This window comes from Dreissena polymorpha, chromosome 14, assembly GCF_020536995.1.
Source record: "Dreissena polymorpha isolate Duluth1 chromosome 14, UMN_Dpol_1.0, whole genome shotgun sequence".
In the NCBI taxonomy this organism is placed as follows: Eukaryota; Metazoa; Mollusca; class Bivalvia; order Myida; family Dreissenidae; genus Dreissena; species Dreissena polymorpha.
The window spans coordinates 54,212,587-54,230,010 of NC_068368.1; the positions used below are offsets into that span (position 1 = coordinate 54,212,587).

Below are 17,424 nucleotides of genomic sequence, written 5' to 3' on the forward strand. Positions count from 1 at the left end.
TGTGTTACAAAATCACTCTATTACCATGATATTACTTTTTATGAAAGTCATAGCACAGAATTACCATAATCGATCAACAACGGTTTATGTAAAGAGAACTAATTTTATCCCATTTTCAACGCGACATTGACGGTATAACACCTTATGGAATATACTAGCCTGGGGGCCGTTTCATTAATATTTACGATCGTAAATTGCGTATCGAGATTTATGTAGTCGTTTACGACTTTACATAAATTCCGTTTCATCAACGAAATCGTAAAGTCACCATACATAAAATACGACTACATAAATATACGTATTTTGTAACAGATAAACATAGTGACACAGTCTGAAAAAAATGCATGACGTAATTTTCGCGCGGTCTGTCAGCAGACGAAAACAACGCACAACAAGAATGGCAGCTGTATTTGTTAATGTTAAGAGAAACAAAAACAAAAATTGGAATGTGTCTGAAACGACCATTCTTGTTGACCGGTGCGTGGAAGGATACAGTCTTCTGTTTGCCAGCCACTCTTCTTCCGTCACGGAAGCCAAAAAGGATGTATTTTGGACGGAGACAGTTGAAATGTGAGTTGACAACTTGGTGGTAATGAATCATTGATGATTGAATATATGTGTGGCATATTTTCATAATCATGAGCAAAAAATGCGTAGTTTTTTCTTCCATGCATAAAGGCGACTTTGGTATAGACCATAAGCAATTTAATAATAGTTATTAACCTAGGAGATGATTACATTCAGAATCACATTAACTTGAATAAGACATATATACTGCAACACGGTTGACTCGCGGTACTTCAGGAATATTCACTTGCGTCTAGAAACCATCTTCATATATCAGATAACGATTAAAAGGACAATTATATTTAACTTAACTTTATTGGACAATTGCCTTTTTATGACGAAAATCCTCCAAAATTAATTGCCGTAGACACAAAGCCAACACCACTGTCCGCCATTGTTGTTTATTTTTTCGCCGGGTAGATTCGCGGTAAATAGGTCAAACAGCACCAATATTAAATTTAACATGAATAATCAAAGATCTGACACATCATTTGAAATAACAATCAATAACGTTTAAAACAATTTAAATTTAGGAATTTAAGACAACAAATAAATAAATAGCACAGTTAGTTTCAAGCACTGTAGTATTTCTTCGTTACGACAATTAACTGAACTATAACAATTCAAATATTGTTAAAGTCCGAGTTTTACGAAATTTAATTACCAAACATCGATTCCAACCTGTAGCGAGAGATATTTTCTGTCAAATTCTACAAGTAGGCCACGCAGGTTTGTTTCTAAACACGATCTAGAGGGCGCTAATGAAATACCGCGAGTTAACCCGACCCGCGAGTCAACCGGGTTTAAGTATATATAGGAGATATAATGCATTGAAAGCCTGTCATGTCAGCTATGTTCGTGTTAAATTATGTAATATTTGATTTCAAGAACGTATTATATTCACATGACACATCTTGTGCAGTACATTGTTCTGGGTCCTTACTCTATAGCTGGGCAACCAAAATGCTAAAGATGTTATCCCGTGTAGGCAACCTGTTGTAAAATGTTAATGTCTGTGCCTGCTTACTGTATCGTGGTGTATATAATTTATTTCTCAAATATAAAAGATAAAGTTGTTTATGTTATTTAATTCAATTTAGGATAAATGCAGTAGGACCCGGATGGACATTGCACGAGGTCAAGAGGAAATGGGAAGACCTGAAAGTAAGTTGTTTGTGTGGGTATTGTGTTTCATTCATTTGAGTTATACATATAATAAAAGTTATATTTACCATGTGCCATATTCATTTGCATTTTTTTAAAATCTCAGACTCAGTGAAAATGTATTTGTCTTAATAACTTTTAATTGCTTCTCTGATGTAAACAATTCTGTTAATTAATGATGCAAATACATTTATGTGTCATTGAAAATAAATGTCATATTTATTAGAGTGCAACAAACGCAAAAGAAAGAAAATTGAAGAAGGAAGAGGGACAAATTGGCGGTGGACCTGCGCCAGATAAATTGACACCACTTGAAGAAAAGGTAGTTATAAATTTAATGTGTAAACATTAAAGGATGAATTTCACTGTAGACAATCATTCCTATTAATTTATGTTGATTCCATACTGTATTGCAAATTGCTAAGCCTATAAATCCTCATTGACAGTAAAGTCAAACATATTGAATTGTTTTTTAAAATGCAACTATGAATTTTTTTAGTTATACTTATATTATTATGGATTAAGTTCTTTAACATTTAACTGTCAACAATCTATCAGCCTTGTTCCAGCAATGAGGTACATATGTAGGTCTGTTCTTTTTTTCTTTTTGACTCTAACTAGATCCCATATCAATTTTTATTTGAACTTTACATCTTTGGTGAAGGGAACTTTTTAAATGGATTAATGCCAATTTCAGGTGCTGACCATCATCCCTAAAGTATCAAATGAGGGCGTGACTGCCGATGGGGATGTGTTTACAGAAAATCTAAAAGGTAATCTGAATAATTAATATACATAAAAAACCAGCATAAGATAAAAAATCCTCATGATATGTTAGCTATTAGCAAAAATAGCATATTGGCTAAGAAAAGCAAAAATCCATGGTATGTTTTAAGCTCGGCTGTTTTAGAAGAAAACCCGAGGTATTGTCAGACAGCTTGTCTTCCGCTGTCCGCGTCATCCAAAAACTTTGACATTGGCTAATAACTTTTGCAATATTGAAGATAGCAACTTGATATTTGGCATGCATATGTATCTCATGGAGCTGCACATTTTGAGTTTTGAAAAGTTAAAGTGAAGGTCATCCTCCAAGGTCAAAGGTTACGGTCAAAGGTAAAAAAATGCACCCACAGCCGAGCGTTAGCATCCGATTTGCGATGCTCTTGTTAATCTAAGTGACACAATGACAACATGAAAATGTTGTGAACCCTCTTGTATAAAATTGAGCATATGAAATAGCATAAATATGTTACTATTTACAAATTAATCTGTAGTTCTTAATACAATATCACTGCTAATTTAGATTTCTCCTTTGTATAGCAAATTAACAACATAAACACATGAAAACGTTATAGCAGTTCTTTGTGCACACTTGACAAAGTGCCATGTACACACAATGGTATTATTTTGTGTTCATTGTTCAGGTCATTGTGTCAGCCTCCTCAAGCAAATAGATTAAAACTTCAGGTATTGAACCTATATGTTTATTTCATATTTTTCTAGTGATCAATATTATGTGTTTAAGTTATCAATATAACATTATTCAGGGCTTCTTCTGTCGATCGCCATATTTTCCAATGTCATAATTTATTACTTTAAAAAGCCTTTTCAGTAGGAATGCTTTTTGCCTTTCTGTATTATATATCAGTTGTCGACAATAATTTATGATACGTATTGTAAATCAACATAGATTAATTACAATGGTTGCTGCAAAACTGTGTTAAAATCACAAATGCAGTTTTGATTTATTTCTTTTTCCAGAAAATAAAATGGTTTCACTGGCTGAAAATGTTTCACCACTTCAATTGACTGAAAACTTAAAGACTCAAACACAAGTTGCATCAACCAGCTGTGAGAAATTAGAAAACAAAAAACGGAAGACAGACGCAACAAATAGTAATTATTAGTTGTTTCTATTAATTATAGTGAACCTGACTACTGAATATTTCCAACAGTTAAAATGTAGCAATTTATGTTTTCTATTTTTTCTTAATTTGTCATTTTACTCTCGGTTATATTATGGAGATAAAGTATTGCTGCATTTTTAATTACACTTTATTAACCTATTAACCAGGGTATGAACTTGTGGGTCTGTGTATTTTTAAAAATTATTTTCTACATCATAAAACTGAAGGATGTAATTAGGGCATTATTGTCGCACATAAATGTTAAGTTTTAATTCAGATATCTAGAAAAAAAAATACATAAAGTAACTTTCAGAATCAATACCAGGTCAAGTACACTTATTTGTGTGTCTTATAATTGTGTTATTTTTAAAAACCACACATGATACATGAATGTGCCAATATTATGTTTTGTTTAACATATAATTTTGTTCAATGAATATAGTATAATGTATTACATTTGTTCACTTGCAGCCACATGTCAAGCATGTAGGAGCAGCGTGACGAAAACTCAGGAGGAGATGTTGATTGCATCAAGGGAAAGAAATGCCATTTTGAAAGACATTAACAAAAATCTCGAGGAACTGGTTTCTTTAAAGAAAATGAAATTCTTAAATGCTCAATTGATTCCCAAATTGTAAATTGGTTTTTAATGTGATGATATTATGTGTTAAGTGTTTCTATAAAGCGTATTAACTTAATAATTTAGATTTATTATTAATTGTCAGATGAATTATTACACTATGCCCAGTTGGTATATTGTACTTTCTAAATAATAATAAATACATGTGAATGTTCTTTGTGGTTTATTAATTGAATACAAGTGTAGTTGCAATTGCAATTAGTTATCAAAAACCATACAGATCATTATGAATAAAAATGTCTTAAATATTTCTAAAAACTTGCACAGGTAGACAACAGTTTTTAACAGTAGCTGAAAACTTAATTATTGAAAGGAGCATCATAAAAGGGGTGTTTTTTGTATATACATTTAAACATTTGGCAAAAATCTTTAATTTATTTACTGGTAAACTTCTGGTTTTTAATGACAATATATACACTTCACACTTTATATAATTAAGTTAAAATACATTTAAAAGGCGCACCTTCTTAATGTGGCTTTGAGAATCCTGAGTTCAGATCTCAAACACCCATTAGAGCTGATGGTCAGTGCTTTTGGCCTTTCTGTATTATATATCAATTGTCCACAATAATTTATGATATGTATTGTAGATAAACATAGATTTATTACAAAAATGAAATTCCTGAACACTCAGTTGTTTCCAGAAATTTAAATCAGTTTTGAATGTGCTTATTTAGTGAGATGACATTCTTCGATTATATGTTGCTTATTATCCCCCGCCATAGGCGGATGGATATAGAATTGGCGTTGTCTGTCCGTCCATGGTTTTGTCTGTAACAAAACTTTTCAGGGCTATTTCTCAGAAACTATATAAGATATCAACATGAAACTTCATGGGTGTATAGATATCAATAAGGAGTGCCATACACAAGAACCATTACCCTAGACTTTTTAAATAAGAGTTATTGCCCTTTGTTGTTTTTGTATGATGTTACTTTTCAGGGCTATACCTCAGATACAATGCAATATTTCAATATGAAACTTCATGGGTGTCTAAATATGACATATCAAGAGATGTGCACCCATCCATAAACACAATTTAGTTGGCAGGGGATATCAATTCAACAAACTTGCTTGTTAACTTGTTATTTCACAAAATTTATATTTATTATAAATTGTGATATGAATTATAACACCATGTCGGTATATTGTACTTCCTAAATAATTAAAGAAGTACAATATACCAACTGGGCATGGTGTTATTATTATCTGACAATTTATAATAAATAAAAATAAAAACATAAGAAATAACTCTAAATAAATGTGAATGTTCTTCTGTTTTATTTATTGAATACAAGTGTTAATGCAACTGTTATCAAAAAACATACACACTATTAAGCTAAACATGTCTATAAAAATACAAAAAAAAATCCACTGGTACATTATAGTTTTAACGGTACATAACAGTCTTAACAGTAGCTAAAAACTTAAACAGAGCATCATACCAAGGCCAATAAAATTGGTCAGTATCAAGCCAATCGGTCAATTCTTTGACGAGTTATTGATCGGAAACAATAGCTTTCATAAAACGAGGATACACATAATGTTTATGGGCCACGCACTGTGAAAAGGTGGTTTAATGCATGTGCGTCAAGTGTCATCCCAGATTATCCTGTGCATTCCGTACAGGCTAATGAGCGACGACGCTTTCCTCCTCAACTGGATTTTTGTCACAACGAGTCTTCCTTTAAACGTACAATAAAAGCAAAAAGTGTCGCCCTTGATTTGCCTGAGCGGACCGCACAGGCTTATCTGGGACGACACTTTACGCACATGCATTAAACCCCCTTTTCACAGAGTGAGGCTCATATTAAAGAGTTTTAACAAGAGCACTGCATAACGGGTGCCACGCTCGTTTTTTTTAATTACTTTTTATTTTTGTGCTATTTCTTCCACAATCAAAACCACCAAACGCTCTACCCCGCCACTTCGTTAACGATATCTCGAAACAATGTCCTCATCTCATAGGTTTTCGAGAAAAATTCTCTCTCTAAACAGCATTGGAATCGGTATTTTGCGACTTCTGTCATCGTCGACGAGGAAAACGACCGCCATCACGTTTGTTTACGTTTATTTACGGTTGCCCTTACCCGGTCGTATATTTATGTATGAAATTTATGTAAGCTGAATTTACGATTTGCTTGATGAAACGCTATTTCACTGAACCATCGTAATTTATGTAAATCGTAAGTTAAAACTAGTCGTAAATTGTTGATAAAGCGGCCTCTTGTATTCAACACTGTGGGATATACCTGTCACGTGCACAGGGCACGTGCACGGACTACTTTTTACTTAACCACTGAATGATTTTTCATAATTAATAAAGTCGAGAAAACTTTAGCTTCAAAATTATACGACCTTCAGCCTTTAAATCTAGTCATATGACATAATTTTTTGCCATTCGTATAAATAGCTGATTGATGGCGTCATAAAATGACACTTATTGCGTCATTTTCCCCCCAAAAATGACGATTTATTATAAACGCGACTTATTTCACATGTACATGTACTGTATATCGACATACGGTATTTGAATTGTCAATTAATCACATGTTCCTTATTTCGTGTAATGTGCATTGTTTATAATCCATGCATATACTTTTGACATTTAAGAATGTACAACAAGCCATGCAAATATCTCACAATTCATATATAATCTGTTATATTTGCTTTCCGATTTAATTCACGTTAAGCATAGAGCTGTGTAAAGTATAAGATGGTAAAAATAGCACCACACTGGAATTCGGAACGTCCCATTTTGTACACGGGTATTATCTACTGATTTATCTGTTGCGTAATGGAATGTTTTCCATTCTTTGTGTATTTATATATAAAATTATTTTCTTGTACACAATAAGGGCATTTATCATAGACAAATACCATTGTGCAAGTTTAAACATAATTATGTTTGTATGCAGAAATCTGCAAATGCATCCGAGTTTCCCAACGGCTATTATATGATAAACTGCTCCGGTTCATTTTAACAGCAGTAATGTTCATAGTGTACATGACGTAGCGTGTGACGAATAAGAAAGTTTAACGAATTCATTTGAAAATAGTGATTGGATGGCATAAGGGATGCAACTATGCTAAAATAATTATTAAAGACCCTAGATGCAAAATCGCCAATTATTGAGTTAAATGGATTATTAGATGGATTTTAAAGGATAATTAAAGGTAAGATACTAGTTCGGACGTGTTTTGGTTTTTGTTTGTACTTTTGTCGTTCCCTGTTCTCGGGGTAATGATTTTAACATGGGGGCCATTGATGCATTGGATCACAAACGGCATACCCATATAAAAAAACACGTTCTGCGCGTCCTTAAATTCGTCGTCCAAAGTCGGAAAACGTATTGCCCTGCATGTTAAGTCAAATTAAGTGTCAGTCGCTGCAATTGTCAGTTTACTTGTCGATATTGTACATGTAGAATCTATGTTGACAACGACATCATTTTGTCAGGAGCAATCGCCGCCAGATTGGATTTTGATCATTTTCTTTCGAAAATAAAATGAATTATAGTAAAGTAAAATCTTCTTTTCGCGGTCGTAATGTGTTACAATTCGCATGCTGCGTAAAATTGAATCGAGGCATATGGTGATATTTTTACTAGTTTTACAGTTTGTGTGTGAATTTTTTAAAGACTATTTTGCGTACCAGAACAAATACATTTATATCACTACGCATGGTTACATTCGTTAGATTTTAAGCGATTTTTAAGAATGAATTAAACTAATTGTTAGGTTAAGGTTAGTTAAATGTCACGTTGAAAATAAATCAAATGGGATAAATAGAATCACAGGCAGCAGTATCATAAATTTGCCCCCCCCCCCCCCCCCCCCACGGGACCCTACCCCCCCCCCCCCCCGAGTTTACCCCAGGGGTTACAGATTGTTAAATGTATACCTTTTGTGTATGGTTTGACTTTTCAACACCGAATATTGACAAAAAACATAGTTTGAAAAAATAACCCTCGTATAGGTATTATATATACACAAGGTATGAAACGCATTATATGCCTATTGCTGAAAGATTGTGGAACACTGGACGTGACCTTTTTCATCGAAAACACACATGTTCCCATGCAGTTGCCGACAAAATGCAACTGGTTTCGTTAAAAGACAGTAAAAGCAACGAGATTACACTACTAATCGATCTCCTGCTCGGCTAATAACTTTAATATTGAATTAAATGCGACTTTCTCGCTACATGTCTGTGTTTTGCTGTCATATTTTGTCGATCGAATGCTCGGTTCTTAAACGCCATATCATTGGCCAACACAATCAGAACAACCAACCAGATGACGCGTAATAAAATTAAAATGGTGTACATGTGTAGATGAAACACCGAGTGACATATAGCGAGAAAGTCAAATTTAATTGAATATTAAAGTTATTAGCCGAGCAGGAGATCGGTTAGTTGTGTAATCACGTTGCTTTTACTTTCTTTTAACGAATCCAGTTGCATTTTGTCGGCAACTGCATGGGAACATGTGTGTTTTCGGTGAAAAAGGTCACGTTCAGTGTTCCGCAATCTTTCAGCAATAGACATACAGTACGTTTCATACCTTGTGTACGTTTCATACCTTGAGTATAAATAATACCTATACATGGGTTATTTTTTCAGACTGTGTATTTTTGTCAATATGTGTTGTTGAAAAGTCAAACCATACACAATAGGTGTACATTTAACAATCTGGAACCCCTGGGGTAAGCTCGGGGGGGGGGGTAGGGTCCGGGGGGGGGGCAAATTTATGATACTGCTGTCTGTGAATAGAATACTAGGATTAGCGTTGAATACAGAGAAGTTTATGTTGCTCGGCTCGAACACCGAAAGCGCTCGCCAAGGCTCGCGCTCCCCGCGTTCTAAGCCTCGCAACATAAACTTCTCTGTATTCAACGCTAACCTAGTATTCTCTATGCATTATATTTTGAGAAATTCGGTTGAATGGGGCGGTACATTGCAGTTTCAATGAGAGAATTGCTTCGTATAATTATTATTTTAAATGATTAATACAATGCAAAGTTGACCAAACAAACATATATTTATGGTATGAAATAATCTTAAAATAATGAAAATATAGGGACTTAACTCTATGTTGGTTGCGTACATGCGATATTGATTATTTAAACGTAATCATGGAACAGACAAATTATCCATGAAGCGCAAAGTGAAAAGAAACAATGAACATAACTACACTTTTTTAAACGGTAGTCTATTACAAACAGAACTTAGCATTATCGTTTTAACATTTACCACCAAGATATTCAAAAAGAAGAAAATACGACAAGAGCGTGAACAATCTGATGATATTAACACACACATTGTAATGAATTGTCAAAAGATGACAAGAAGATACCTTAATCGAAGGCTTATAATCCTGTTTTGAGTACGTTATTAATACAAATGTTATAAAAGTAAAAATAAAGTTAACACTTAATGCATTAAACATATCTCACTTTCAATTGAGATATTAAAACTGATAATGTGGACAATTAGTCTGTACACACATTTTAACTTACTCTGATGTAATAAAATTACTCCTTTGTTAAGCTAGTTCGATTTGTTAATATGCCATGTATTGTCAGTTTCATTATGAATATTGCGCACTGTTGATGCGAGTTAAAATTCTACAATTCTACAGATCCTTTAGATCTGTATTGTCAAAAACGTGCGCATAGACATAAGAACAGCATACCATAGAATATAAATAATAACTATATGATAACTATGATATAACGCATGATACAGGAAATAAACATGTTGATAAATAAAGCAAAATTACACGAAACAACAAACAATTAATACGTGTGAAAAAGCGAGCATAGAAAATATGTGTATTCAAATATATAGGTTATATGTCAAATTAAAATCAAACAAAACAATTAAAACACTAAACGGTGAGTTTAAAGAATTATTTCGTTTCGATATATCACTTAACCATTCGTTAAATTAATTTTAGAAGTAGTTTAAAAAATAACAATCGGTCAGATATTGGTTTTTTTATTTGTGCAAAGTAAAACGGAGCTCGCGTATTTTGTTGATTTAGTTCTTAGGAGAATATTTGCAAAACAACTTATAAAGTCAAGAATGAAAAACAAAATTAAATTCGAGAGGTTTAAAAGTCTATTACCCACTAAAATAAAAGGAAATGCCCACTTACAACTTCATACATCGTCATTAACTAATGTGGTAAGTTTACGCACATATAACAAACCGTACATCTGATAAAACATAGTCATAATAAAATTGACACTGTTTCAAGAAAAAAAATAATAATTTGATGTTATAATTATACAAGTTCGCAGTTGCACACATTTGAATGTTATTGTAGACGAACGATTCAAGTTATAACTTTAAACAACAAAGAAAGTAAAAACAGTTTGGGTAAGTTTAAATAAATCTAATCCGTTGAGACGTTAAGCACTGCTTTCATGTCAACTTTATCAACATACACAAATACAGCATGAACTCGAAATATGCATATATGACAGGTACACTATTTCGAATATCATTAGTGTGAGATTAGCAGAAAGAAAAATCAACAACCTGAATCATCGTTTAAAACAAAACAACACTATAAAATACACTAATACACATCTATACACGCTCAGAATCGAAATTCAAATTTTAATGTCATTTGGTAAAATTTCATTTAAATTTAATTATTCAAAAGACACTTAAAAATAACTAACTTCCTGGTACAGTTTCATAAGTAGTACACATGCTATTACAGAACAAGATAATATCAAACATTCGTACTTGCTCGAACCATCCTGATCAATATTGCATTTAAATTGTTATTTCGAGCTATTATTTCAGAAATGTTTCACCTTGCAACGGTAAAAAATGTGTTTGACATATTCCGGCATTGGTAGTATCGGCACCCTTTACTCTATCCAACGAACTCATACTCGCATTCATTCCATATGGAAAGTTTTTGAAGAGCATCGTCCACAATCTGAGCTACGTATTCTTGGTTGGAACCGTCGATATCACGCATTATTTTAACAACCATTGCAATAGCGTATAGCATCCCGCCGTAACGTGCATCATAGTAGCAAATCATAGCGCCGCTGTCCCCCTCTTGTGCGAAAGGTGCCTCGTAAGGGATGTCTCGAACAATGACATTCAGACCATTACGATCTCTAAAGTTAGGACCATAAAGAGTGCCTAGGCCAGGTTTTGATTTTGAGCCCCAAATGTGCACTGGTGCTCCACTTAAATCCTGTATATTTTCTTTTTTCCATAATTTGGTATCACTCATTCGCACACAATGCTTTGTCCTGAACGCTGTGTCGCACATATCTCTACAAGCATCATCAACATCTACTGGCAAAATGTCTATGTCTTCATCAGACCTAATCTGAGCAATATGGCCAATTGGTTGCTGCATACCGTCAACAAGTAGAGTTTGATTTGTGTGGACTACATGTCTTGAAACAAGAGCTGCTAAAGTATCGTTTGAGACAGCCGGTACTACGACGGGTACCAGTGCTTGATCTCTCACTGAGACGGTTGGTGATTTGTGTTTTAAAACAAACCCCCCAAGAGTTCCTTGACCTCCAAATAACGAAGAGCCAGAACAACACAGTTGTTTCGTTATTCTTCGATAAAAATGAATCTTGTCGATCTCATATTTCGCAAGCATGCTTCTTATATGATCTTCGGCAGACGAATCAGCATATGAGTGGATGTAAATCTGAAGTATTCCGCGACATTTCTTGCATCCAATAACGGTAGGGATCTTGAGAATAACTTCTAGAGCCTTCAACAAATATAGTATCATATGAATATAGTATAAATCTTAAGGAATATATAACACCAATGTGAGGTACAATGGCTCTAATTTTTTTTCATTTATATCAAGAATAAGTTTACTAAATGAAAATAAAACTGTTACAGTAGCGGCCGTTCATATCGCAAAGCATTCACAGACTATGTTATGTTTGGGCATTACGAAGACAATATTGACAACACCAAAAAAGGCTATGTTAAACAAAAATATATTGTAAAGGCCAAACGTTTCTACGCCTTCTTGAGGGTATCTATAATACAAAACTTTGACCAAATATTAATTAAATAAATACTGTTTGTTAGCAATCTTGGTCAATACCGTGTCGAAATTCGTCGAATAGTCAAATATTTCATCTGGAATGCTAGGCAATTCTTCTTTTGGGACCCCGCTTCGCTTAAACGATGCGCTTATCATATCATAAATGATTTGCAGGCACTGTTTCTCTTTTTCTGAAATAAAATATATTTTCACAACGTCTGCATTATGTCAAAACCACATTCAGTTGTGCCTTAGGATACCAATATTACTCTTCCGGCTCTCATAAATTCCTATGTTACTAAACAATCCAAAAGACGAGTACACTACAAAAGAAATTAACTATTAAATATTTAATGCATAAAATATTCACCAGAATACCATATTTATGATAAATATGTTACATATTTAAACTTGTGTTTAACTCAGCTGAAAGTCGTGTAAATGCTTCACGAAAATCCAACCATGCCGATCATCGGTAACTGACCGACAAATGCAAAGGCAACCTCTTAAACTAGGGAAATAAAACTATTTTTAAACAGGTGTTGTGAATCTAGATTATGAATAACAAAGTGTGCATACAACCCCATACGGAATGTTTACCTGTCTTCAATGCACTGATAGAGCTTGAAAAGTGCAACTTCATTTCCAAATAAACTTGTTTTAGTACACCAAAGGCACAACGTTCCAACAAGCGGTCAGCATCATTAATGATCGAATTGGACTGCGTGAAGCTAAAATAAACGTATGGAAGAACTGGAGTTTCGTCACTTCCGCCGAGTAATAGGACACCAACGTTGCGGGCGCCAGTTGTTTTCAAAGCTTCAACAACAATGTTCTTTTGTGAACTATCTACAACAATCAAACCAATTTTGTTTGTCTGCTTTAGTTCTTGTGCTACATCATACATTGACGTGGTGGTATATAATTTTGTATTACGAACAAAATCGAACGGCAAATTCAAACTCCTTGTTCTGAATAGAATGAGATCATTTTGGGTAAATGATAAATCCAGCAAATCTTCATAGTCTTTCAGGTCCTGTTTAGAAATCCTCATTATGCCTGTCGTTGTCGACAAGCTTTCATTGAAAATTGGAAATAAGCTTATTTCACATTCCTGGGCTATTATTTCTATATCATCTGATGGTCTGTGTCCAAGGTTCTCCTCTGAAAAACATTCACTATTTGTAGACATCGAAATACAGCATGGTACTCTTCTGCGAATTTAGACTTGATAATATAATGCAACGGTGATTTGCGTATGCTAACACTTAGAGAGTATTATGTATGCTTAAGCAACGCACAGCAATGTGATTTATGTGTTTTACTATATTAATGTCACAACATTTGTGTAAGGACACGCGCCATTCCAATATAATGTGTAGGTTTGTTCAAGTGTATTATCAACAGTAATGTGTTTTTTTTCTTGAGCGCTTACCACCGGTATTCACAATGCCATACAGTCCCATGACACATTTGCAAAGATAGTATGATTTTGTGTTGCATATTCTTTCTTTAGATTCGGAAACTGTTTGTTACAAATGTACGCGTGGGTATCAATACCTACCTCCGGTAGCCCTCTCTACAGTTTGCTCAATTTTGTTATATTCCGATTTTCTGAAAACATGGAAAGATAGCTAGAACTTTACTTCCAAACAAAATGTATCAAACATAGATAACATATATAACATAATACGTTAAGGATACCACACACAGAAAAGAATTGAAAGTAAATCCTTACGTCCATTTTGGTTCCCATGATATAATAGTGCATGATATTGAAATGTATAAAATTTTACATCATTATGATAAAATAAAAATAGAGGGATTATGCAACCTTATAGAAATAACTAAAAGATTACATGTATACCCTTCAATCAGGTACACGTTTATTTTATAAATAAGTGCACACAACTTTTTCAACGAACCGTATGACATTAACAAAAATAAGGGCTAACACTTCGACATGTTAGAACACTCCTATACATTTTCATTTGGATGCATAGAAAACTGTTTGTACTAATTGATATAAATAACCAAAATTTGCCTAAGTTTAAAGCGAGATTATACGATTTTTAACATTTGTTAACTTGTAATATATTGATAAAATATGTTACAATAACACAAAATTAGCAAGACAAATTATACATTGATGACGAATTTCATAAAATGCAGCAGAGTCAAATTAGCGCCCCGAGCCGATTGTGACGAAGATATTTCGTACATATTTTCCTACAATAACCGAAGCATTCGTCTTTTTATTAGGATCAGGGTTAGTGTTCGTGTGTCGTCTGAATAGATATCGTTGCAGGAATTTTAAATTAACCGTAAAACTAAATTTAGATTCATATCGTACATGATATACATGCTGGCGAATTCGATTGTACAACCTTTTTCGATTTCAGAATTCAATATCTGGATTATTTTGCATTTTTCGACACATGTTCTTTTTAACTTCTATTTTAATTTATATTTAAATATATGTTTAATAAGTTTTTTACACATGTTATATAAATGATTAAATATTTGACAAAATCGTATAATCTCGCTTTAAGAATGTCGCTAAATGCACGATACGAGCGTTTTGCTCTTCTACACAAATAGAAAGACTATTTTACAGAGTTCGCAATAGCAATTATGGAAGAAACCCGGATTCGCCTACGGTCAATGGCACCACACTCTGCGCAGAATATCACGAAAATAACGTTCTGCTCACTTACTAAGTATAACATAAAAACAGACACATAGAGTTTTATGTTGATCTGCAGAAAAATGATAGACTAGTTTGCAACAAAAGTACACATGTGCAGCCTGAAAATCAAACCGACCGACTGATTCGTGTGTGGAGGGTGCGGAGGTATAATTATCTCAACATCATGCACAGGATTCGTTGGGAGCATATTAAATAAACTGCAACTTTGAAGATAGCTTCTACCACGTTTGTCCATTCGTCTTGCCCACTATTGATACGTGAGGCAGTGCAACACAAACACGTATGACTTATTTAACTAGTTACATATATCAGGATGTAGGTATAACAAAAATGTTCATAGAGTTTAAGGAGTGATACTTAAACATTTTGAACATAAAGTATACTGTATCATCCAAGGAAGCACCTGCCTTAACCATAAGTTATAAAAAAAACCCGTGAGTTACTTGTTTTACTCTGTAACCCACTCTAATTTCAAAAACTATTGATAATCTGAATGTGAGCTAGGTTTTAAGTTCAATTAAAATCTAAAATAGGTTTATTTGGTGTCGCCTTAACTGGTAGTTACAAATCGGATTATTACAAAAAATAATACGAAACCGCCTCAAGTAGAAATTTATCAGACTTATGGCTGTTATTTTAATTGAACGAATGGAATCGTAAACCGTGTCGAATTCTTTCAGAAGATCAATTAGGATTATTTCAACTATTTGACCGTTTTCTATATGGAACTTGATGTCGTCGGTAAGATGTAAAAGGCAAGTGCAAGTCCGCGTATTTATCCGGGCTTGAATTTTTATTGAGGGTATTTATATTAAGGTATTCATCCAATTGATAAGTTTTTAACAGCTCTATGCTCTTGAATAAAAAATTGGAAATTCTAGCAATTCTTAACGTCAGTTTTATCAATTTGCTTGTAAAATGGAGTCACTTGTATGAATGTCGGGTGACCAGGAGCCGCACAGTTACACATACAGACGAACATCGTTGTTTATTTTAAATTATGTTTTTACAAATATGCATGCATTTTAATAATAATGATCATTATTTTAAAAATGTATTAGAAATAAAGCCTAAGAATAAATCATAAACGTGCAGTTTGAACCGTTGACTTATTTCTTACACGTAGTATATTTATATATGTTTAAAGGGTTGATCAAGGTGTTGACTCGTGCAATAAGCAAATGCATGTATACAATACAATGAAGATGTGAAATATTAGTCTTACAATTGTTTTACAGTGGTGGTCAATACCACTGCGGGGAATCACGTGATCACAAAAGTACATCGTACGCACACAATGGCGGAAAAAGCTCTCGCTTAATGACGAAAATCAAGGTATTCTCATATTTTATAATATATAAATTAATGATAACTATGCGCAAAGTATCCGCTTAGTCTCCTTATGTACTCTGGTAATTGTCGTTTTTCTTAGATTTCTATAGTTTTCTCAAACATACAGACACAATAAACAATGAAAATTGAACATTGTCTGAACGTCGTTTAGTTTGACGCGTTTGCTGTTCAAGATGACAAACAAACAAATAAATACAACAGTGTTTGCTTTCTAACATGCTTAGAATATTTCGTACAAGGTTTTCCACGTTGTTTAAGCTTTTTTAGATCTGCGGCGAGAAATTTTGGAAAATAGTACATCGTCTGAACGTTTTTTATTTGAGTACATCATCTGAACGGTTTTGAGTACATCATTTGAACTGCTTCTGTTTTTACTTTTAATGAGATGTTTATCATAATAAAATTGTAATACATCTGTGATCAGCCAAGCGATTTGTCCAAATGACGTTCCGTTCTATGATCAGAAAACACAAAATCCTGTATTATTTTTACATGTTTACATAGTGTTTAATTTTAGTAAATTAAATAAATAAAAGTAAATACAAGTCACGCTCGAAAAAGGTTGTTATTTTTATATATAAAAGCATGAAAATAATGTAATAGGAGGTATGTCATTTGGACGAAAGATACTTGGCTTTTCACATATTTATATTTAAAAAATGTAGTTTGCAGTAAAACTAAACTGAACTTAACATTTCTATTTACATACTTGGCGCATGTGACATTTCTTTTTACATACTTGGCGCGTGTGAGAACTTATTAAAAATATAATTCTCGGCTCGAAACAGTGGCAGCTCTGCGCTTGCGGTGATTTTGCCAAGCTTCAATAATATATGTAGTATATAATATTAAATGTAAATGCTAGTCTGACTTACATATATGTGGTAATCAATATATAACTATTTTTGTGAAGATAAAATATTGATGTCATAAAATAAATTGGTATAATTAGATGTATGTTATATATAGCTGTTTTGTTATTTCAGAATGCGCCAAAAGTCAAGTCTATCGCTTCATCGCTTGAAGAGA

General features: G+C 33.4%; 2 protein-coding genes across 7 annotated transcripts in view; both read right to left on the bottom strand.

Moving 5' to 3' along the window:
• The window catches only part of LOC127858091 (uncharacterized), a 241,560-nt gene that overhangs the window by 111,158 nt on the left and 112,978 nt on the right, over positions 1-17,424 (bottom strand). The window lies entirely within an intron of this gene.
• LOC127858093 (uncharacterized) lies at positions 9,234-12,520 on the bottom strand. Its single transcript, XM_052394991.1, has 2 exons — positions 12,393-12,520; positions 9,234-12,044 (listed from the first exon to the last, which is right to left on the bottom strand). Exons 1-2 carry the CDS (start codon positions 12,486-12,488, stop codon positions 11,172-11,174), a joined length of 969 nt encoding a protein of 322 aa, XP_052250951.1. The 5' UTR covers positions 12,489-12,520; the 3' UTR covers positions 9,234-11,171.

What these genes read in the sequence shown, in the direction of transcription:
- LOC127858093 (XM_052394991.1), bottom strand. Translation starts at nt 12,488, where the DNA reads ATGATAAGCGCATCGTTTAAGCGAAGCGGGGTCCCAAAAGAAGAATTG. An exon ending in ATTCGACGAATTTCGACACG is followed by an intron (nt 12,045 to 12,392) that starts GTATTGACCAAG and finishes TATTTGTTGAAG; the next exon opens with GCTCTAGAAGTTATTCTCAA.